This window comes from Armigeres subalbatus, unplaced genomic scaffold, assembly GCF_024139115.2.
Source record: "Armigeres subalbatus isolate Guangzhou_Male unplaced genomic scaffold, GZ_Asu_2 Contig1259, whole genome shotgun sequence".
NCBI classification, from domain to species: Eukaryota; Metazoa; Arthropoda; class Insecta; order Diptera; family Culicidae; genus Armigeres; species Armigeres subalbatus.
Window position 1 is genome coordinate 267241 of NW_026942022.1, and position 25370 is coordinate 292610.

At 38.2% G+C, this 25370-nt stretch overlaps 1 protein-coding gene across 1 annotated transcript; it reads right to left on the bottom strand.

Moving 5' to 3' along the window:
- Positions 1 to 63: 63 nt before the first annotated feature.
- LOC134202550 (uncharacterized) lies at positions 64 to 23899 on the bottom strand. Its single transcript, XM_062677558.1, has 2 exons — positions 22956 to 23899; positions 64 to 495 (listed from the first exon to the last, which is right to left on the bottom strand). The coding sequence occupies exons 1-2, from the start codon at positions 22974 to 22976 to the stop codon at positions 79 to 81; spliced, it is 438 nt and encodes a 145-aa protein (XP_062533542.1). The 5' UTR covers positions 22977 to 23899; the 3' UTR covers positions 64 to 78.
- Positions 23900 to 25370: the final 1471 nt, after the last annotated feature.

Below are 25370 nucleotides of genomic sequence, written 5' to 3' on the forward strand. Positions count from 1 at the left end.
TATTTTACTACTAGCTAATTTTATCCTAATTGAAATTAATTCAGAGAACATGACATTACTGTTGCATTATTTTCAATTTTATAGAAAACTTCCCCAATAGCATGAATAGTATACATGGTACCCATTATGTGTGACACGCACGACATCGTGAGACTTACGAATGTTGCTGCCCGGGTAGATACTGCCGTCGTCGCCGATGAAGGCGGCATTCGAGTGTGTGACGGTGGTTGTGCCGGATCGGTGCGTCTGGCCGCAGACCTCGCCCGTCCCCAGACAGTCGTAGACCGTTCCGTATGGCGCCCGGTGATGATGATGGTGCTGAATCGACATGATGTCGTAAAGGTTGGAGCCAATCTGAACCACGTGCACCGATTGGGCGGCTTCCTGAAGTTCGGCGAGTCGTTTGGCGCGAGCCTTTTTACACTTCAGTATGATAATTAGCAGGGCCCACGCGAGAACTAGTATTAGATATAGGAATATGACCATTGTGTGGCTCTGAAATGTGAAAAGGAAAAAAAATGGGTGCAGGAATTATTCCATGTTTCATTTGGTACATACACATATCAAAGTACTAGGTAATCTAATATTAAATATTTGGTCAAGTCATTCGAGAAGGTTTATTATCTGATCAAATTTGAACCATCAGAGCAGTAAGGAAAGTAGTTATGAGATGTTGCGAATTACTAAAAGCAGGCATTTAGTACATTGGAGACATTCTTACAGACGAATTTTTCCATAATGCCCCCAATGTTTGACAGCACTCTCTCTTTCATTTTAACAAAACATTGTGGGTGTGGAGTTCATCTTTTTTCAAATAACATTTCGTGTCCCATATCAAACTGCATCACGGAAAACGCTGTAGAAAATTACCTAGTTGATCGATCCTTTTCAAACTTCCAAACTATAAAATATATCCCAAGCTTTTGTGTATTTAGTTCCTTTAACTTCAGTACCATAGGGGAGACTGGGTAGACTTGAGCCTTTTTTCTGATTTCCGATGTATCACAACCAAAATAAATAAACATACGCAATTTCCACACAGACTCGCTAAGAAATATAGTATTCAACTTTACTGATGTATGACAGTCCTTAAATTATTGTTGTTATAGATACACACTCGTTTTTTTGGAGTGCTTAAAAAAATCGACTTTGAAAATATTCGGGGGAAATTGATCCCTCTCCAAGAACTTGAATGATAACATTAGAAAGGTGCCCTCAGATTTAATTAATATTTTATTAAATATTTTCCCTTCAAAATACGTGGAAATATCGAATCGCTGTGCTTATACATGAACGATTTTTGTTATTGAATTCGACAGCACATGCAATTTTAAAATTTGGGGAGACTTGATCCCCTTTCTTTGAGATATACGCAATAAATAATTTTTCCTGCCAAACCTTCGTCAAATCCGTCAAATCTACAAAAAAATAGAAGTCTGAGAACAGGTTTATATTTTTTTTTTCGCCAAATTTTTGTATGGGTGACTAATAGTGGATCAGGTGTCCCCATATTGAGGCAATAACTTCAAATCCAAATATCCTAAAACTTTGATGGAATGTTGACATTTTTATCAGTACAGATCAATAAGCATATTTATGGCTTGTTGCTGTGAAAAAACGAAAGACTTTGGTCATTGTTATGAAAAGTTGTTCAAATTTTGCGTGGCCAATAAAAAAATCTTTAGGAAGGTCAAAACATACAAACCGCTCTGCAGAATAAATAAGGTTGTCAATCCAAAAAATAACTCACCACATAAAGGTCTACAATGATATGGAAATGCTAAAATCATCTTCCAAACTTGGACGTACATGTTCATGATAGCATTAGAGGCGAAAGTATAGAATTGATAGTTCCGTTAGGATACGGCAGGCATGAAGAATGTTTTTATAGAAGTCGATTTGAAAGCGAGCGGAGGGCAATATTTGTGATGGCACATATCGCACGACCTTCCTTCTGCCAAGCTCCCGTATGAAGGGGGAGGGAAGAATATCAGTGTGGAAGCTGATATATCTCCACTGGCAAAAGGAAGGTGGTTTGACTTGCTCATATGCCATCGCGTGCGGAAGGATTTGCTATCGACGAGTACTGTCCCCAAATTTCTAATATGACATCAGCATTTAGTCGAATAGGATTTTTATTGCACAGTTAGGTCATAAAGGTCATTTGTCTAGAGGATCTATACTAAAAAATACGCTAGAACAAAACTACTTTAGTTCTCGATAAAACAGGGGGTGATCAAGTCTCCCCGGGGATCAAGTCTACCCACCTTCCCCTAACCGTAAGCTCTCACGTTACGCTTTACCCCCCTTATTAGGTTCTGTGCAACAGCTGGCTGCAGCTTCTTCTGTACGGAAGCCCACTTTTCCTCATGCCTTCGTACCACGCTGGGAGAATATTTGAATTGTGGCACAAAACTAGATCTGGCCAGAAGATCGTAAGGACCTCTCGTTGCAGCTGATGCTTCTTTAGACACTCCTAGAGGTAGATCGCTCCGTTTACAGTCCCGGTAGCGCACTCCGTTTGCCACAGGAGCAAATCGCTTTCCAAATCATGTAGCTATTTCTTGGCAAACTTTGAAAGTGCTTACTTGTCATAAGACGAGTTTGTACAATTCCATTTAATTCCACCACTTGATTATACCTTTGACAGATACGTATTTCGACCTCAACAGTAAGGCCGTCTTACTGTCTTTCCTTTCGACATTCAGCCAGGAATTTCTTCTGAAAATTCGCTGGAAAGGCCTTTGTAAATTTCTCCGGAAATTTCTTGGAAACTTCCTTCGGGAAATCTTTCGGAAATTCTTTTAGTGAAGCCACACGGAATTTCTTCCGAAATTCCTGTAGTAATTATCTTGGAAATATTGTTGCAAGAATGTTTCAAGAAATGTATTAAAGAATGAAATAGGAAATACGAAAAGAATTACTAATTAATAGTAGATGAAATTTCCGAAAGAACTCTTATAGAATACTATTACGAATAATTCTTAAAAGAATTTCTTAAGGGATTTCCTAAAAAAATCAAAGGAAAGTTTGAGATTAATTAAATTTCCGGAGGAATGTTCGAAGGAATTCTTTAAAAAAAATCTAAAGAATACCTGGATCATATTCTAACTAAATTCGGAAGGAATTTCTTAAGGAGTTACTGGGAGAAATTCTTTGAAAAAATCTTGAAGGCATTTTTTAAAAAAGTTCAAGGGGATTTCAAAACCAATTTCCGCAGGAATTTATAGAGTAATTTCTGAGAGAATTCTTTTAAAGAAATTTCGGAATGTTTCATTGATACAATTTTCGTAGGTATTGCCGAAGATTTTTCCGTGAACATTCCGACCTAAAAATTCTTTATATAATTCGTTAAGGATATTTCAAAGAAGTTCTCAAGCCGCAATTATTTCTTAAGGAGTTTTCAAAGATATCCCTATAGGATTTTTAGAAGGAATATCTTGATGCATTTACAAAAAAATATCGGGATCTATTTCCTAACTAATTTCCTGATACTTTGCCGCAAGAATCCCTGCGGGAAACTCCGAAGGAAATACAGTAAGAAATTCGTTCGTAAATTCCTTAAGAAATTCTTTCGGAAATTTTTGAAAGTAATTCCGGAGGAATTACGGGAGCCGAACTGCCCATGACTACATAGTTATCGTATCAACGTATCAACCATTCAAAATTTCAACGAATTTGATATATTACGCGTCTACTAGGATAATTCAATCGCTACAACATCGATAAGTTGCATGTTCCAAGTCTCATTTAAGTATTTGTGGGCCGAAATGTTTTAAATTTGTGATATTTGTCCTTAAATCATTAAATCATTTAAAGGCAGGCAGCAAAACTGTTCTGCAGTTCGTAAAACTACATGGTGCGTATAAAGACCGACAGAAAATGATTTACAATCTAGAAAATCACAAAGTCCGAGCATTGTTTTTGGCGAAAATATATTTCGATTTCAAGTAGTTACATGGTGGCGTTAGTGTACATTAGACTACCAGTTGAGCTATAAATAAAACGAAATCTTGGAGATATGGAGAAATATTCTATGCTGCAAAACTGTTGTTTATATGCCACATTTGCACCAGTTGTCGCACTAGTGGTCCCATAAGAAAACAATGGGATTTGCCGAATAAGGAAGCAAAATTAAGAATAGTGCCACAACTGGTGCATGCGTTCCTATTATGGATTAATCAATTTTGATGATTATAACAAATTTTATTGTGGTTTTCACAGCTGTTTTGAGGAGCAGGAAGTAAAACCTTTCGCTTGATATATAAAGTCCACCCACATACTTTTTTCTTATTTAAAAAAAAAATAGTTGTTCTTATGTATGGCGACAATTGGTACACCCACCCTATATCGTTATTGTATTTTCATATTTGAAATGGAACATAATTTTTTACTTTCTTCGAGCGGGATTCGAACTCGCGCTCTTGCCACCCGACGCTGTAGTTGTCATCGCCCTTACCAGCTGGCCCATAAGAGAGAGATGGTAGTGGGAATAATTTTGCCCAACATAAACACTACGCCCCTTCAGGAACATTGAAACTTAATCTAACTCATCTCAGAATGCAACCGTCACAAACGTAACCAGTTGCAATAAAACAGCTACAGTGGTGCTGCTTTAATGCATCCATCTAAAATAGTGCAATGGAATAATAAAATGTAGCTAAACTATGTAATTAGTGATAGGGTTAGGTTAACGACAAGTACTCCTGTCAATGGTCGGAATGGAAAAAACATTCTGCACGTACCGATTTCTATTCTCGAATGTGAGTTCATTGGACAAATAGTCCCCGCTACATGGTGCCATATTGGAAAACGTTTGACGTATGAACACTACAGGCCTTAAAGTGGCACTAATGTAGCTGTTCCATTGCACGAAAAACAACATTGTGCATTCAAAATGCTATAATAAGACTATTCCTCTCATGATTGCTTTGAGAATGATTATTTAGAACAGCCAGGTTTTCGAAATGCTTATTTACAGCATGGAGCATATGCAATGCCAGTATAATGCTACTATAGTGCTTACTTTAATGCTTATTGGTTACCTGGGAAGCTTTTAGATTAGGATCTAAGTAATAAATGGATGATTAGAGAACAACAAGTGCAATGGAATTGTTATTGTTATGCAAGATTTTAGCAAACACAATGAAGTCTAATACATTCCAAATCCAAATCCAAATCCAACCTAAATAAAATTAAAAATTGATGATATTTTGGCAAATAAAATGATGGGTTATGAAGCAATTTATTATGATTTCTTCAATCTAACACGAACTCATTTTCTTCCAATTTCTAAAAATCATTGCGTTTGGTACCTGGTTGGTCGCACGTAATATGGGATTCTGCTGGATGGGTCGCATATTCAAAAAGTTTCGGAACTTCTGTATAGAAGTCAATAACTTTATAGTTCTTACAGATTACAATATATCTAACAACTGGTAAGCTTCATGTACACAAGCGAGGCCAATTGTTTAGATGTTCAACTAAACTGGTTTTCAGTGTAATGTTATTGAAGCCTCGAGAAACATTATTGTATAAATTTGTGGGACAGAATAGAGACGTATGAATCACGATTTCCATTTCAAATGATCAGCCCACGAATCCCTGAAAATCGCGACCCACAGTTTAGGAGCACAGTTATATTATTGTTCTACTATTGAAACGATAATGTTGAGACAAACTTATTTTGGTGTGCAGTTTTTCAATGGAGTCAAACGGTTTCTCAAATGAAACAGATCTTCACCTTAGTTTCATTTAAATAACCCAGGAGGAAAACAAGCATTGCATATTGGATCCTATGCTAAAAGTTACTTAGAGCAATTTACGATGGAATTCGTGGAGGATCTTTTGAAGGTTTGCCGGAAAGAACTTCTGGATGACTAACCGAGTTAATTCCGGGGGGTATTCCTAACGAAAAAATGTGTGGAGGACTTTCCAAACAAACTTTTGAATAAACTCATGAAATACCACCTGGATGAATACTGGAGAAATTTCCGAAGCAACTCCTCAAGTAAACTCCTAATGAATTCTTGTAAATATCCGAAGATGTATGACGATGGATCGACTGCAATCCCGATATTTTTGGATTTTTTCTTGTTGGCAGTCCTAATTCCAGGTTCAAAACAGTTTTTTGTCTAACCTGCTGTCCAGATTTTGAAAGGAATTCCTGAATAAATTCTTTAAAAAAATCCCGAGAGATATTTTCAAATATTCCTGAAGGAATTCTTGCGGTAGTTTCTGAAGTAATTTCCGAATAATTTCAGTAGAAATCTATAAACTTAAATGAAAATTCCAATAGTTATTTGCTTAATAATTCCATTTGAAATTTTACGTGGATTCCTATAATAATTAGTCAGCAAATTTATTCAACAACTCCTTCAGATATAATTTATAAAATTTCCCCAGGAGCTCCAGGGATTCTTTCGTAAAGCCTCTCAAAAGGCCCTTGTAAATTTCTACAGACAGTTTTTCAGTAAAACAATATAACATTTCTTTCATAATTCCTGCAGGAATTTTTCCGGAACATTTTTCGAAAGAATTTTTACGAAAAATATGAAGATTGAAATAGGAAATCCTAAAGGAATTCCAGAGGAAATTTAAAAGAATTTCCTGAAGGAGTTTCGTGAGAAATATATGAAGATTTCCAGAAGAAATTCTCAAAAAGATTTCTAAATAATATTTCCAAAGGATTTCTGAAAGAATTTTTGAAGGATTAAATAAATAAAGGTATTCCTGGAAGAAATGCTAAAAATCCGGAAGAATGAGCGAAGGAAGTCCTATAAGAATTCTCAAAAAAAATCTGGAAATCTGAAGAAATTTCGAATTAACTCCAAGAAATTTTTCCTAGAGTTTCCGAAGGGATTTCTTGAGAAAAAAAACTGCCAGATCTCTTAAAACATATTACGAAACATGCATACGACTGCATTATTCAATTAATATTTATGACAGGAAGCAACTTTTCCTGAATTTTGTGAGCCGTGCTAGCTATTCTTGCTAAAAATCGTTTGAAAAAGCTTTTATTTGATTTAAATTAACAAGGTGCAGCACTCATTTCAGTCATAGCGATTGCATTTCCGGCACACTTCAAACTAGTTCCCGGCCTAAGCAAAATTTCACTCAATCCTCAATATCTTACTCTCATTCTCTCTCGGGACGGTAGGAAATGCGACGTAAACAAAACTATGCACGTTCTACGACAACATGATCCCAGATGGCATTATTCATAATTTTTGTTTGATTGAAAGGATATATTCACTTATCCAAATTCCTTCCAAACACTTAAAAACTATATGTTTTCACTGAAATCAAGAGAAATATAAATAACATGATAGCGTCGACATATACGACAGTTTTCCGTGGTTTTCCTATTAACGATGAAGGATTATTTTCATACTAAAAAATACGCCTGACCTTTTGACATAAGGGACAACTAACTCTAAACTTTCGACAGTATCCAAAAATACTAACAAATACCTACTAGCAGGCTTCGGAATTCTCACTCATATGAATAAAAACCTGCGATTAATCCATTAAGCGGAGTGTGATTTTACACGTTCCCCTGTTAGGACGTATTCTCACACAACATTTTTATCCGGATAGAATGGCGGGTGATAAATTCGTGAGCGCCGGCTTGCCGGATAATTTAATTTTAATCCACAAATTTTCGCTCTCGTCGCCTCTCTAGATAAATTTTACAAGCATATTGACAAAAATTTAGGATTCGAACCCAAAACAATTTTAAAATGTTTAGAGCGCCCACTATAACCACGTCACCACATGAATTTATTGAATGTGAAATAAAAAAAATGCTCTAAGGTACCCTGGGCAAGTGAAAATACAGGGTAAGTGGGTATTATGACTGCAGAAGAATCGATGAACGTTTTTAATGGCAACAATGTTCTAGAAAAATAAAGCAGAACTATAAACGAATTCACCCGACACAACAATATTTGGAATCAAACCCATTTGAGGCACCATACTAATGCTATTGCTTGATCATGACTTTAAACTACCAGGAAAATCTACTACTTTTGTTTTAATTCAATGGATTTCTAAATAAATAGTCGTTTCTGAATTTATCATTGATGTGGAAAGTGAATATTTTGAGCAACTAAATAATTGTGTGACATCGAAAACGACTTAAATTTTTAATTAAAGCCAAAACCTGCCATTTTCATTTGCCCTTGAATTTTAACATAGATGGGGCAAGTGGGACATATTTAAATAACATTTTTTATGGCTTTTTATATGGCTGTCTAGCGAAAAATAACTTCGTCATTCATATATCATATGGATCTGAATCAGATACAGTTTGATTTCGTTTTTAAAAAGTATTGTACAGTTATTTACCAAATGTGTATTTTACATTCTGAAAATTATCTCCCGCATGAAGAAAAGCAATGGCTATAACTATGCGATATTCTTCTGTTCACAGTGCAAATAATCTATTTATTCTACAATGGGTCAACAGAATTTGTCTTCCGTTTTGTTATTTTCAAACTTTTCATCAGATTTTCAGATAAATAAAGTGCTTAACACATAAATTGGCTATTTTGTTCTGTTATACTTGATATATTTTGTTCTGTTACAAATTAAAAATACTGCGCATCGCTGAATAAACATGTTTCTTCTGAAGTATTGATTTATGTAATAATTTGTGTTCTAAAAGAGAAATATTTATTCATACGAAAAGTGAATGAAGATTTGCTTATCCTTGCCACCTAAAACATTTGGTACAAAAGTAAGCTAATGAAGAACAAGACAACAGCCAAATAAACAGCAAATCGGCTGTTTTCTTGTTTTTCATTTCTGCTAAGATTATAATCCCTTGTCTTGTCCTCAAATTAGTTATGTTCGACAGTAGAAAACAGAATAGGTCCCACTTGCCCCGTTTGAAGGGGTAAGTGGGTTTTGAAAGTAAATTTATTTCTTGCACTACCAATATTTTTGTAATTGAATAAATGGCCTCCAACACCTCTACACTTCAACAATGGAAGCATATAATGGTGTATCAGGGGTTAATGTTCTGAAATAACCTGTTTTCTAAGTATGCGTTAACAATTTTGCTGAACTAGCGTTTTTAGGTCCCACTTGCCCCGGGGTACCTTATTTAACCTTTTGCTTATCGTGGAGCATCGTCAGATTCAATCAGTTTAGAGAGGCAAAGTAAGCAGCATTTGATTTTCGCGAAACATGGGAAGAAGAATAACAATTTTTCGCACCATCGCTTGTGCCGGAATTTATCGCACTGTAATTTATCCGGATAAAATGCATGGTGGAGTGATCAGTTGTCGCGTGAGTGAGTGAGAAATCCGAACCCTGCCTACTAGTGAAAAACTCCCTCGTATCTACGGTAATCGGGGCCCTCCTTAGCCGTGCGGTAAGACGTTTTTTTGTTTTGTATCTTTATTAAGGAGACTTTCAGCCCGAGGCTGGCTCGTCTCCGAACTGCGGTAAGACGCGCGGTAAAACGCGCGGCTACAAAGCAAGGCCATGCTGAGGGTGGCTGGGTTCGATTCCCGGTGCCGGTCTAGGCAATTTTCGGATTGGAAATTGTTTCGATTTCCCTGGGCATAAAAGTATCATCGTGTTAGCCCTCATGATATACGAATGCAAAAATGGTAACTTGGCTTAGAAACCTCGCAGTTAATAACTGTGGAAGTGCTTAATGAACACTAAGCTGCGAGGCGGCTCTGTCCCAGTGTGGGGATGTAATGCCAATAAGAAGAAGAAGAAGATCTACGGTAAATTGATCGCAGAGCCCTGGTTGGGAAAACATGGAACACAACGCCACCCAGTCTATACGGTCCACCCAGTTTTAGGAAGCACATGATTTCAGTCTCCTTTAAATTCTTAAAAAATCTCTTAACAACTATTACTACTACCATTACTTTTTGAGCAACCTTTGGAGCCCACGTTTTGATTTGATGGTAGGTATTAGAAACATAAAATGCGGTTTAAAAGTTTTCTAGAATCTGTTGAAGGTAGAAATCAGGTGTCTCCTATACGGGGGAGCACTGTGTTTCATCAACTAACTGACAAACGCCATAACAACCGAACTAGCAACCATTTCATTGTTTGACGAAAATCGTGAATACTAGAAATATCACGAAATACTATTGCGAGACGTTGAGTGATATTATCGCAAAGTTTAGAGTTACTTGCCTCTTGTTTTGACAGCACAGTGCGGCTAGAAGTTCTTAGGCCAAGGTGAATCTTTGTTCGGTTTGAGGATATATTTTTTAATGTATTCTAATATGTTTATATAAGTTCTAGTGATACGAACAAATAGAAAAAAAATTGAAATGGGAAAGTTTAGAATTATTGTGTGTTGATTAACAGCTTCATGCAATGATTGTATCCTGAACTGTGACGATTTTCAGATAGGTGTTTATATGATGATACCGTTTTGTAAAAGTGGAAAGACTCACTTCGGATCAATGGTGTAGCAACAAAGAGCGAATTGGATCAATTGAGAGTGAAAAAAATGGTTGAAAAATATTGAGTATTGTGAAAAATAAATGGGAGACTTTTTAAAAATTATCAATTATTAACCTACCGCTTCCAAACAGTAGAGTAGAGTGGGGCAAGAGTGCGCGTAGGGTAAGAGTACGTTTTCGATTTTTTAAAGTAATTAAAAAAGATAAACTGACAGCACTGCATCAGTTTGACAGGTATTATGGCCAACTATTATCATGTGTAATTGTAAACGATTTGAATAAACAACAAGGGAGATATGGAGGTAGATAACTTTTTAGTCATTTTGCTAAAAATAATTGGGTTTCCGCAACTAGTATTTCATTACCATATATACGTTCAATCAGGTAAACATTATACCATTTAGATAACCTATTGTATAGAGTACTTTATGGTACAAAACAACGGTTTTTCGTATGAATGTGCACCTTTAAGAGTTTCGTAATCTTTAAACATTCCCTAATATATGCTCATTAAACATCAATTAAATGTTATTAACTCTTATTTGTGTTAATATATACTTAAAGCACATGATTGGATAAATGCGTACTCTTACCCCACCCGATGCGCACTTTTACCCCACCGGTGGGGTAAGAATGCGTTTTTCACTTGTCTTGCAATAAGGGTTCTACTAAAACGAATCTCAATAATTTCAATATTTTTTTCACTGGGTAACATAAAGGAAGAGTATATAAGTCATCGACACTGATTTGATATGCAGAAGCTTGCTTCATAAGGGCCACATGATCGATTGAAAACTAAGTGCGTACTCTTGCCCCAATTTCACTCTATAAATCTTAAGTTTTCTGTGCAGTGAACCGGGAATCGGGTCCATAGGCCCAAGTAGTGATTTACTCTATCCAATGGAATCCTCCAATTTATTTTCGGAATTCCAATTATTTTTCATTTTTTTCTTCAGAAATACCTTTCGAAATATCCTCAAAAATTCCTTTAGAATTTTCTTCGGAGATTTTTCTAGGGATTCGAGAATTCCTTTTCAAATTCTTTTAGGAAATTCTTCGGCAATTCTTTTGAAAATTCCATTGAAAATTTGCATGGAATTCCTCACTATGATGTGAATATGTACATTACGTGGGAGATTATAATTTGAAAAATGTATTGGTAACCACTTTCCTTCGATTGGACTCGAACTCACGACCCTCAGTACTGAATACATACTGAGTTATTTGTTAATATCGGTTTTTGAAGGCATCGTCAATGGAGCTAAGTATTCTAGATCCATTTGCGAGGCCACCTGGCCCACTTATAAAACGTAGACATCGGTTAATGAACACTTGTTTGTGCATGATCTCTGTTGAGTGCTGATACACACCAAGTCTCACTGGCGTATAACAACACAGATTTTACGTTAGAGTTCGCACCCATCATGATCTCGTCAATAACAGTAGCGGAGATATAATACACCCTTGCCACACTCCAGCGATTACCCGAATGGGATCAGGCAAAGCTCCGTTATGCAGGATTTTTTAAAGATTTTTAGAATTCGTTGATTTGCTCCAGGATAATACAGAGCTTGAGAATATTGGCCCGCACATGACCTTACGGGACGGAATCCTGCCTGCTGCCGTCGTGTCTACCTTCTCATATAACCGGTTTAGGATAACTTTGCACAGAACTTTGAGAACAATGCACAGTAACATGATGCAGCGCCAATCGTCGCACACAGCAGAACCCTTTTTTTTGGGTCCAGTCCGCCGAAAAAGTTGCCTTGTTCCAGATGTTGCAAAATAGTTTATGCAATATTTGCGCAGATAGTTCGGGGATCTCTGCTGAAATGCGATCGACCCCGAGAGCCATGTTGGATATCTTGCTTCGAATAGCTGCTTCAATCTCCGGCAATACTAAGCTTTGGAGTTGACGCGGGTAGTGGGTTGCACCCTTGGAGACTCATACCGAGATGTTGATAATGGGTCGGGCATCGAAGCTTGAAGAAGTTGTTCGAAGTTTCGAACCAATGTCTCAGCTAATCAGTTGGCCTGTTGCATCATCCTTGTTCCACTCAGGCATCATGAGATATTGTAGAGGAGGCGAATATCGCCAGTTGTTGCAGCTTTCTCCGGCAGTCCACCCTCGCTTACTTGTCCCGCCTGCCGCAGCATTTAACTTCCTTCTCTACACTCAAATTATTCTGCTGATATAATGTATCAGCGAGACCCACATAGATAATTGAGCGTAAGACAGGTTGAAATTAAACCGGAGATGATCGGTCACTACATTGGGGAGTTCTTGTTGACCTAAGCTGGCCAAACACAGCTTCCGATTCGTTGTGAACGATTTTACCAACAATGGTCATCGCTACGTTTATTCCGGACATCAAGGAGGCTCCGTCTCCATTTTCGGCTGATCAATTTAATTTTCAGTTTGTCCATCACGAGAGACCCACACGACATTATGTACTGGTCGATGAGAAAAGAGCGATCCTTCAATCACCAAATCTCACCGTTTTCACACATTTCTTAAAGACTTCAACACGCACTCGTCCATAGCATTCCTCATTCTGCCTGGTCCCTTGCTCCCACGTATACCACCAGAATATATCATCACTCCTCGTAGAACCAATCGATCCGTTGAATTCGTCCTACATTGTTGATGACGGAAAGTTTGGATCGCAGTATAACCATCACCAGATAGCACCACGATAAGCCCTGACGTCGATAATGTCGGAGAAGTGCCGTTCATCAATCAAAACGTGATTCTGTCTGCAGTGATGATCTCCAAGTGTACTTATACTGCAGGCTTCGCTGGAAGTAGGTGCTCCTATGGGCCCATGACCAATCAATTACTCGTCAGAAAAGTTGAAAATGTTACTGCCAATGAAGTGAAGAAACATGGAACTGAGTAATACCAGAACCCGAACAGAAGCCATGAACAGAGTAACAAAACATGCAATGGACTTTATTGATATAAGAGATAAAAGAGCAGGCAACAATATAAAAAAAAATGAACCGGAATATCATTTAAATATTAAGATATGCTATGGATAAGTACAAACTAATGGTACATGATACTGATCACTTTTTACAAATAGACTTGATCTTCTCATGATATTTTAGTGCAAAATTTTGATCTTATCTTATCAACAATTGATATTATTGAGCTATTTACGTTTACTCGGGAAAGAAGGCACTTCAGAGGATTCAAAACAAAATTTTGAAAATGATTCTGAAGTTGCCTCCTACGTTTAGTACCAATACCAATGATCTTCATAGAATTTCTAATAGGTTCTAATCTACACTTTTTTCCATAATTGGAGATATCAGGAGTAGAATACATGGTTGAATAATGTTGAGTATTGTGTGTGAGAAAAAGAGACATTTTAAAATTATTGATCAGAAGGGTGAGCTTAGGACTGTATCGCTTTGAAGCAAACATGCGTTCTCGAATAGAATATTTTCTTTTCAAGCTTCGATGATGGTTACCTATGAATACTGTCTATGATAATAAGAAACAGTTTCTAGAACAGCTGCAACGTACATACCATGGATATGCAGGAGAATGAACTTCACATAATGAAATCAATTAGTCACATACTTTTATTATATAAATAATGTAATTTCCACTATTCGTTGCATGCCAGTCAATCCATTCGTGCTTTAGGATTGCCATAAATTATAAATCATACACTGCTCCGAATTCAAAATACATAAGTCTGTTTACTTCGGATTTCATAATATTTCTATGGCCAAGCAAAAGCTGGGCTAGTGCTTGGCATTTCGGAAGGATTAAAAACGCGATAGCTGTACCGGCTTGTAGCAATCCACGTATTGTCGAACGAATTTGAACAGAACGGCTTGTGAAAATATGAGCCTCAGCAGTCGACACACCTTTCTTCCATGAGCTTGCATGCACCGTTCGTTCGTTCGATGCAAATGAATCAGTCAGTGATTTACATAAAAAAAAACTGTTGGTATTAAGGGAAGTTGGCAATTTTTTATCTATACATTCCCTTTATTTTTGTTTTTTTCTCGAATCATGAACCAATGTTTGAATTTACAAATTTTATAACACCAATTTTGGTTGTTGTATTTGCGTAACTGAACTGAACTGCAAACTGTTACCCAAAAGAGAACCAAAATTTTGAATCTTATAAACTTTTTATCAATGGAATGTGAAATAAACAATTATTTACAGATTCTTTTCAAGTTCATCAAAACATTAAACTAGCATCAAGCATCAGGTAAAATATAGTTGGTACTATGTTCATAACTGGTAGCCCCCCTCTACAAACGGAACGGTCAGTCTCAACGGAACCAAGTCAAAGCAAGTAAGCCACCAGCAATGGGTGAAAACATTAGCAACCAACCGACAAACAAATCACCAGCAATCAAACCATTGCCTGCTCGAATATCCTTTTGCATGCAGACCTGTCTGTATGTGAAGGACTCACACTTCCTCTGGTTGAATGGGTCAGCTGTTTATGTAATGTAAAAAGCGGCACCTGGCACTGGCATAAAATAAGGAATGAGTGTCGGACAATAACGATAGGTACAATGTGACCTTTGGTAAAGCCTCGGTTGATGAAAACGCAGACCAAAAAGACATAAATAAGCCTTGGAACGGTTTCTGCGGTCCGAATCGAGTGGTTTGGTGGCAATGAAAATGCTTTAATGGGAATAACGCGTGTGCTATTCATAGATTATTTGCTGAAGTGGTAATTTTCTACCGGACATTATACGCAATGACAGGAAAAAACATTCCATTGTGTGTTTATACCGACAGGGACAAATCACGTAAAACCATTTCTTTTTATATGAATTGGGGAAATATTCATATGTAAAACACAAATATTTTCTGAACAGAATGTAGCTCCAAGTATAGCTCGCTATATTGCAGTCAATATGCGATGATTCACGGAACTGTTGAAAATAATCAAGTCACAGTATGAAGTATCATTTTCACGTTTCACGAGGATTGTACACCACGTACATGCAGACATAAAGCAGTCTAGAGGCTATTATAATAATGCATGTGTGTTCCGTTTCGATTTTTCACACAGCATTTTCCACGCTTATCAATCGATTGCCATAGCGCAGGGATTTCGAGGAGGGACAAGAAACATAAATTAAAACCGATCGAAACGAACAATTAATCAGTATTCAAATTAAAGCAGTTATAAACGTTGTTCAAATACACATACATATGTTTACAGCAGTGCAGTATGCCATTAGAGTACCACGTTTGTCAAGCAACATAAATCATCAATCATTTGGTTTCAAACCATATATGTACCTAGCTTTGATTTATTAGTCATTGAATAAGATTATTAGATTAGAAATCAGTGTCATAAATATTCAGTTTGATCGTAACGCTCAAAGAAGAAAGTCATTGGCGTTTCAAGGGAAGGGCTAAGAGAAGACATAAACCCACTCACGGTTCCTTATCTACGTACATAACTGACAAGCACGATTTTCACATATTTTCATCATGTTTGAGGGTCGAAATCTCGATTCGTAGCGATTCGATTTGGCTAAATTTTTACTAGGCACCATGTAACAAATTGGCCTCCGTGCTTAACAACATAAAGTTATATGTTGATTTAAATGTACACGTTATGGTGGCTCAAATTAGTATGGGAAAAACTTTTTTCAATTTTTTTGATGCGCCGGTTCTATTTGATGCCTTGATACTCTTGACAAAATTTCAGACAAATCAGTCAACGTTTGGGCGGTGCTAAACTCGTTGGAAGTTTATAGCAAAAATGTATGCAGAAACATCCAAAAACAGTGATTTGCAGTTGAACGGCACAATTTACGATCAAGAACCATGATACTCATTCAGATCTTGAAGCACCTTGAATTAGAGACATTTTTAAATCGCTTATCCATGTAAACCCGAGTATTACAGCGGTGCAAAAACTACATTATTTGAAGGCAGTCCTGAAGGGCGAGGCACATAGAATAGTAGCCAGCCTGGAAGTTTCCACAGACAATTATGTACTTGCCTGGAAACTGATTGAAACTAGGTATAATAATCCAAACCTTCTAATAAAACGCCATATTGCCGCTTTATTTTCTATTCCGCCTCTGAAAAGAGAATCCGCTTCAGCATTGTCCGAGCTGGTAGATCAATTTGATCGTCACGTTGGTATTTTAGCGCAGCTCGAAGGTCCGAACACTAGAATTCCGTGTTGGTTGAGGGTCTCAGTAGAAGACTAGATCCCACAACGTTGAAAGAATGGGAAAAACAATGCTCAGAAGACGAAAGACCAACTTACGATCAGCTAGTTTCCTTTATACGCAGACAAGCTCGCATGCTTCAGTCTGTAAGAATGTCTCAATGGCAAGCTTCACGCATTCAGCGTCCCGATAGCTCTACGACAAAAACACGCGTCGTATTCTACGCCTCGTGCAAGGGTTGCAACCAGTTGTCTTTAAACGAAATTTTATATTCTGGTCCAACGGTGCAGCCCACTCTTTTGTCGATCGTGTTAAATTTTAGATTACCTACATTCGTCTTCGTTGCCGATATTGAAAAAAATGTTTAGGCAAATTTTAGTTCACCCCGATGACCGTGAGTTCCTCAAAATCGTTTAGCGCGGAAATAGACTGGAACCATTGAAAACATTTCGTTTGAAAACAGTAACTTATGGAACGGCTTGTGCTCCATTTCAAGCTGCGCGTGTATTGAATCAATTAGCTGAAGATGAAAATCATCGATACCCTCTTGGATCTCAGATTTTGTCTAAAAGAACGTACGTAGACAATACTCTTGCAGGTGGTGAATCAGAAACGGTGGCAGCTACAGTACAGCCACGTATGTTGTTGTTGACTGGTGGATTCAATATGAGAAAGTGGTGTGCCAATGACATTCGCGTGTTACAGAAAATACCCAGCGAGTTGGTTGAAATGCCAGAAGAGATTGAAATTGATCGATAGAATTCAGTCAAAACGCTCGGTCTATTCTGGAACCCTCATACTGGCCAGTTCTGTTTCAAAATTCCCAATCTACCGACGTTAGATAGAGTGACTAAACGAATTGTAGCTTCAGAGATGGCGCAGTTGTTTGATCCATGCGGTCTGATAGGACCAATAGTGGTTTGGGCAAAAATCTTTGTACAAGTGCCTCGTCGTGTTGTGAGTTCTCGTCAATACACATTGCACTTTTTTAGTGATGCGTCTCAACGTGGTTACGGGTGTTGCGTATACGTTGTCTCCACTAATGGAGAAGCCACACATAGTAATATATTGATCACTAAGTCTCGTGTTGCCCCTTTACGTGAGTTAACTATACCGCGCCTTGAACTAAGTGCATTACTTCTAGTGTGCCAGCTAGTAGAGTTACTACTGCCTACGACTGATTTTCTCGGACCAGTAGTATTTTGGACAGATTCATCTGTTGTCTTACAATGGGTAATGACGACACCATCCATGTGGAAGAAGGTTTTCGTTTCTAACAGGATTTCGGAAATTCAAAGGATTTCGGAGGGACACGAAATAAGACATGTACCATCGAGTCTAAATCCCACGGACAGGTTGTCCAGAGGAATTCTTCCATCGGAAATATTAACAGATGAACTACATTGGGAGGGACCTCGCTTTATCTGTGAACGAAGTGAGAGATGGCCTGAAAATAAATTTGATAAATCAAAATTGAGTTCAGTAGAGACTGAACGTCGACCTGTAGTAACTTTATATACAGTGGATGTAAAAAACGAATTCACAGATATTTGTTCTAGATTTTCTGAACTTTCAAAACTGTTGAAGATAACAGCCTATTGCATTAGATTTGTGAAATTAATCGTAACAAAAAATAGAAATCAACGGTTAGTCAACTTGCAACCCGAGGAAATCGATATTGCGTTGAAATCTTTAATTCGTGTTGCACAACGCCAATCCTTTCCACACGAAATAAAAATGTTGAAACGCAATGAAACGCAAGGGCGAAGATTGTACGCAAACAGAACTTAACTTTAAATCATTGATTAAACGACTCGATTTATTCATGGATGATTTTGGATTAATTCGCATAAAGGGACGTCTAGAAAGGCTAGCTGCGTCTTTTGACACTCGGTGTCCTATTTTATTGCATGGCGAACATGCACTAACTAAACTGATTGCACGGTCCATTCGTCATCAAACAATGCATGCAGGTCCTACGATGTTGTTATCGACATAAAGACAAAGATTTTGGCCGTTACACGGGCGAAAATTAGTGCGGAAAGTTGTATATGATTGTATTCATTGTTTCCGTTGTAATCCACGCAAAAACGTACAAATTATGGCTCCCTTACCACCGGTGCGAATTACTCCGGCGCGAGTCAAATCCGGTTTAGACTATTGCGGCCCATTCAGTGTGCGCCCTCTCGCGGCAAGAGGATCATCTGTTAAAATGTATGTTGCTTGCTTCATTTTTATGTTCTCCAAGGCTGTACACCTAGAGCTGGTGCACGACCTGTCTGCCCAAGCTTGCATAAATGCTATCAAAATGTTCATTGCCCGACGCGGTAGATTACTTTCTTTATATTGTGATAATGCAACCGCCTTTAGGGGAGTAGATCGTGAATTGAAGGAGCGTCGCCAAGTTTTTCTGGCTCAGTTTAATACGGAAATTTGGAGCAGTTTTTGCTTGAATCAAGGAATACGTTTCCACCACATTCCCGCCCGTTCTCCGCACTTTGGTGGTTTATGGGAGGCAGGGATAAAGTCCTTTAAATTTCATTTCAAGAGAATCCTGGGAAAGAAGGCGTTGCGCCTTGATGAAATGAGTACAACTATCACCCAAATTGAGAGTATTTTAAATTCACGACCCTTAACGCCACTAACTGATAACGCAACTGATTTGAATGCGTTAACTCCGGGACATTTGATTATTGGTGAACCAATGTTCTCTATTCCGGAGCCAGATGTGTCCGATCTTAGTATTAATAGGCTCAATCGATTCCAGGAAATGAGACGATTTTTGGAAACGATGGACATGGGATTACGTTCATCATTTGCATCAACGACCGAAATGGCACAAAGAGGAGCGCAACTACCGCGTCGGCGAGTTTTTGCTGAAACAAGAGAACATGCCACCACTCCAATGGAATCTCGGAAGAATTATCGCCACGCATCCAGGAAGCGACGGTCGGTGCAGAGTCGTCGACGTGCAGACGGCCAGGGGAGTGTACAGACGAGCAATAACAGAAGTTTGCGTACTTTCTGTAGACGTGGACCCCATGTCATCAAGAGTCGATACAATAGAAGATGCAGTGCAAAGCGCGACAGGGCAACCTCCCCAGCCAAGTCCAACGGTCTGACAGAATCTCGGTTCAAAGGAGCGGTTGAAGAAACTAGCGATTAGTCTAATAGGGTTGAACCAATGGTTCAACGGGGGGAGTATGTTTCACGTTGGGAAACCCTTTTATAACGCCCAATTTAAACCACTACAAACAACCAAGACTGCGTCAAAACGTTTCCGGTAGAATTGCAAGTAGTTTAGTGACATTTTATATGAACTATTATATCTAAAAATATTGAAGTAGTATTAGTTTTAAGTTGCCAGGTCAAGACGAAATAAAACGACACTTGGATTTTGAACACAGAAGTAACCACAGCTCATCGTCATCTACTCCTCTGAAACAGTATCCACAAACCTCTCAGTCAGCTTGCCTATTTGATACGGTGCAGTGGTGATGTGGTATACACCGTTTTCCAAAAAATACCGTCTGAAATTTGCGCTAGCGAACTGTGGACCATTTTCGCTAACTAATGTTTCCGGCAAACCAACACGGTCAAAAAGACTAAGAAGAATGACGATCGTGGATGAAGTAGTGGCACCCATCGACGCTCACCAGAAGTATTCTCCTTTGATTGGACCGGCGTAGTCCACGTACTCACGTTACCATGAATACGTTGATTTTGGCCATGATAGCGGCTCGGACTTGGCTCGGACTTAGCAACTGCTGCACAATGATGACAAGAACTAGCATGAGTGACGATTAATATTAAGCATTAACGGAGCTGGTGCCCTAAACTTTGATATCCTTCTCCAGAGCGATGATAGCCACCACGAAATCCTCTTCAGGCTTGACATGATGCTCTATCAGTCGGGACAGAACATCCGCATTGCCGAATGTATACGTGTTGACGTAGACGATCTTGAAGTCGTACATCAGCAACTGTAGCGCCCAACGTCAGGCGATTAGCGGTGTAGACAGGTGTTCCTTTTTTTTTTTGATCCGAAGATACGAAGTAATGGAGCGTGATCGGTCTGTAACATGAACATTCTGCCGAAAACCGTTTTGTGAAATTTGGTAACGGTGAAAATAATCGCGAGTCCTTCGCGATTTGGTTGGCTATAAGCTTGCTCCGCTGGGGCCAATGCTCTAGAAGCATGCTTCACAACATTGATTGATCCGTCCAGGAACTTGTGTTTTAGAGTTTGCAGATACCATCAGGCATGCATAGTGTGAGTTTTATTTTACTCGTTGATGATCAATAAATGTAATGGATTAGTGCTTGACGCTTAATACCAAAGCACGATTCTTTAAGCACTCATTTTTACGAAGAAATTTTTGAAACTCTTCTTAAAATTCTAAAAGCACGATTTATGCATACATGATAAACAGTAGGGTGGCTCAAATTAGTATGGGAAAAACTTTTTTCAAATTGCTTGATGGGCCGCCCTCGTATTCAGTTCTATTTGATGCCCTGATGCTCTGGACAAAATTTCAGCCAAATCAGTCAATGCTTGGCGATGCTAAACTCGTTGGAAGTTTATGTGCAAAAATGTATTACAGAAACATTAAAAAAAACATTGAATTGCAGTTAGACGGCACAGTTTACGATGAAGAATGATGAAACTCATTTAGATCTTGAAGAATTTAATACAGATTGTTATGTAGAAAACGGCGAGACGATTATAGTTTGCCCGGCTAAGTTATTAGCATTTCTCTGAAGTGTGATTTGAGCAAACGTCGTCTCTTTTACCTTTGAATAGAAATAAATTCACCCTACAACACTCCAGTAAAATACTAATATCTTTGCATAATAAACTTCAATCTTCTCGCAGTTTTCAGCATAACATTCTGTATTTAATTCTACAAGAACTAAATGAGAAAATTGTGCCGTCCAACTGCAAATCACAGTTTTTTTTATGTTTCTGCATACATTTTTCCATATAAACATCTAACGAGTTTAGCACCACCCAAATGTTGACCGATTTGGCTGAAATTTTGTCCAGAGCATCAGGGCATCAAATAGAACCGAATGAGAGGGCGGCCCATCAAAAAATTTAAAAAAGTGTTTTTTGAGCCACCCTAATGAACAGCTTGTGTAAGACATAATTGGAGGTTACCTCCAATACATTTTTTGAATATACATACACGTGCTGTGCATAAGCACAAATCAAGTTTTTAAACAGTTATTGATACCTACTCCTGGTGGTCATTACCCGGAAATTAGGCAATAAACTGAACCTTCTAAAAGCAAAATAATTAAAAACGAGTAGCAGTACGGAGTTGGACTTTTATTCGTCTATTTAATGAACAGACTATTTTTAATTTAATTCTGTGATATCACACAATATAAGAAAAGTTCAACTCCGTAATGCTTATCTGTTTTGATAAATTGCTTTCAAAATGTTTGAAAAGAATTTCAAAAAAATCTTCGTGTGCTTTCCCGAGCATTTTTTTAAATATTTTTTTTTCGATTCTTATTTTTCATGCAACATCAAGTCACCAAAAGCTGTCCAGCGCTGCGGAATTTCAAACATGTTTAGCTGACGTAAAGTGATACGTTGCTTGGTTTGCGAAATGGGGTACTATACTCCTGGATTGGATCTCATACAGCTCCGATATTCATCCCACGAAAACGAAAGCAATGAAAAGGAATTTGATTTGTCTCTTTTTTTTGTGAAAAATTATTTAAGCTCTTTTAGTGGAATGTTTTCAACTGTCATAGGACGAGTTTAATACTTTACATCCACCACGTTTTGTAATCTTTGCAGATACGTATTTCTACCTCAACTGTGAGGCCGTCTTCAGTGTCTTGTACTTGACACGACTTATTTTTGTGATTTTTTCAGCAGGGAGCACGCATGTTTGCAAAAAGAAGCGACGAAATTAGAGCCGTATTTCTTTGTTTTGCGATAAAATGAATATATTTTCAGTGAGATGGAAAACGGAGACGGAACAGTTCCCCTATCTCAAGAAGATGAAGATGGGTATCCGAGAATTTAGGTGTACAGGATCTATAAGCAATAGGTTTGTTACAACTTACAAGGATTGCCAAATCCTAGGGGACGGTTTGTTCAGGCTGCATTAAACAAGGATTTCCGGTGTGTTTTTCGGAATCGGTTGTTCCTTGTCAAAATGCTAGAACCGGATTCGTATAATTACCTCCGATTGATAAAGTATTTTGTGTGAAAGGCTCTTGTTAACAAATAAACTGAAGAATTTTATACAGACATACTCAAACTTTTGTCACGCTTATCTCTACCTACTGACAACATACAAATGACTATTATTAACAACTTACCAATTTACTATTTACTCTCATGTATAATGCATTCCTTTGATGGACCTAGCAATGACGAGCGACTGCTAGAAGTGTAAAGGCACCTCGTAAAAGTAACACCAAAATAGCACCCGTCTATCGCTGCGGCGCGCCGTTCGGTCCGGTCCGGGTTGTTGATGGAGTGATAATGATGAATAAATGACGTCACTTTTCAAACTTGGTCTTCTGCCACATGCTAAACTGCTTATTCACTTCATGTACTGGCAGCATCATCACTTTAGTCGTACATTTGGTGCCAGTAGCTCTCGTTCCATTGAAGCTAAATCAATTATTAAGGACACTTGTTTCTTTTTTCCAGTTTACACAAAAACCACAACATTTCTACACAGTTGACATTCCTATCCGACGATTGCCCCAATTGGACCACGCCACTAAAATATCAGTAGTATGTAGGATGAGAACACTATCAGCACACCAAACGACAAAAACACAGTTTTGGTTAGACCATTCCCACTTGTCTCATTTTGCGATAAGGTGGATATGGAATAGTGTCCTACTGCGAGACCATAATGTATATAATCAACACACTATCATCAAAGCGTGCCTGGAAGTCCTTGAGTTTTCCAACCATCTACGAGGATGGCAAACTTTACAAAACTGTCACCGCACACTTTGACCACAGGTCAACTCGACAAAGATGTATCCAATGGCGACGGGATGGCAAACAATAGAAACAGGGACACGCGCGTCAACGTTCCACCTGGACAATGCACGTTTATTCGACACCACACTTCTGCCTCGGCAGCAGTATAGTTGATATAGCTATGTAATACAGTAAACAACAAGTGTCCACCAGCACCAGCAACGGTTTTGAACAACTGACCGACTAGCTCCGTTAGTATGCGAGTGATGGAGTTCAGGAAGTGAGGAGAAGGCACGTCACTATCAAAGAATGACTCGTTCAAGACTGATGCGATGGGATTGTGATCGGCAGTTAGAGGAAAAACATCTACGCCACTGTGAGAAAGCTGTTACACTTGCGTATTCCAGCTATCAGTGTTTCTCAACGGGAAATCTCTTAATCTGTCTCGTTGAGTTGAAAAGGCTGGAACACATTATGAGTCACTGTTCTAAGTTGGATGCATCGATCGTCAATTCTTGAATTAGTTAAAAATTTGTTCACGGTTGAATAATATTCCATTCCTTTAAAATCGTAGACGATTTCGTTCGTACGGGAGCGCTCGTTGATTGAGATTTATGAGTGATTTTACCAACACTGCTTTTTGCTAAATTTTGTCTGGCCAAATGAACTTGAACGCGAAGTGAAAGTATAAACTGATCTATTCAAATCACTTAAACACCACGTTCAACTTTTGAAAACTCAATTGAATTTTACTGCCCTGTCAAAACGTAGCATCAGAAAGTAACTAATATGATTGAGGGTTGAAATTATAAACATTATTTTATGTCTTTATTGAAGAGACTGTCACTCTGAGGTTGACTCGTCTCTAAATCATAAACTCTATAATTGAGAACTGCTGTTCATATCTGTACGAGCAACTACCATATTGCCTATAATCGCATATTTGTCCCATCTTTGCTGGGTTTCCTATTCATATGGGACAAATATGCGATGGCAGGCAGCATACCCTATGTATATAACTCGTCATTACGTACGAAGCGGACATCCGACCAGCGGGCAACAGTCCAGTTGAACAAAGTGCCGAACGAACGATTGGACGTGCCCTTCTGGGAACAAAAACGGAAAAAGACGCTGTGAATGCCGATGCGCTTCCACAGCATACCTGTTTGCCTACTGCTACTAAGGCACTACTATAATAGTAGCTAGGAGTGTATTGATATATGCACTTGCAGCATTCCGATCGGTACTAAACTTAGTGCTTCCGGGTAGCGAAAAGGATGAAATCAGGCGAAAAAATCCTAAAAGTAGTACACATCCTGTTATTACTGTTATTTGAACCTTAAAATATTATAACTTAATAACATTGATCTGTGGTGAGCAAATGTTTGCTATGGAGAGAATAATGTGAGAATCGGATAATCCTTTCACGATATAAATTGTTAATAATGGACATTTCCATCTTTTTCTTAATTTATATATTAAAAAGGAGATCCCCAGTGACGGACACCTAAGCCATTTTATGTGAAACTCCTAAATGTAGTGTGAATGTGACTCTACTACTGTTAAAAATGATTGTTGCTCACATGGAAAATGTTACTGTCCGGATCTGTGGGACAGTTCTTATGATACCGAAATAGGTTTCAGACTATACTGCCCCCACTCGCATATCAGTCCAATTTGAATTTTCGTCACTTTTGAGTTGGAACCCCTTGAATAGAGTTTATTTCTAATGTACTTCTATAAATCATAATAAAAATTATGATTTTGTATGCCTATGAGTGGAAAAAATACCA

What these genes read in the sequence shown, in the direction of transcription:
- LOC134202550 (XM_062677558.1), bottom strand. Translation starts at nt 22,976, where the DNA reads ATGAGAGTAAATAGTAAATTG. An exon ending in TGAGAGTAAATAGTAAATTG is followed by an intron (nt 496 to 22,955) that starts GTAAGTTGTTAA and finishes TTCACATTTCAG; the next exon opens with AGCCACACAATGGTCATATT.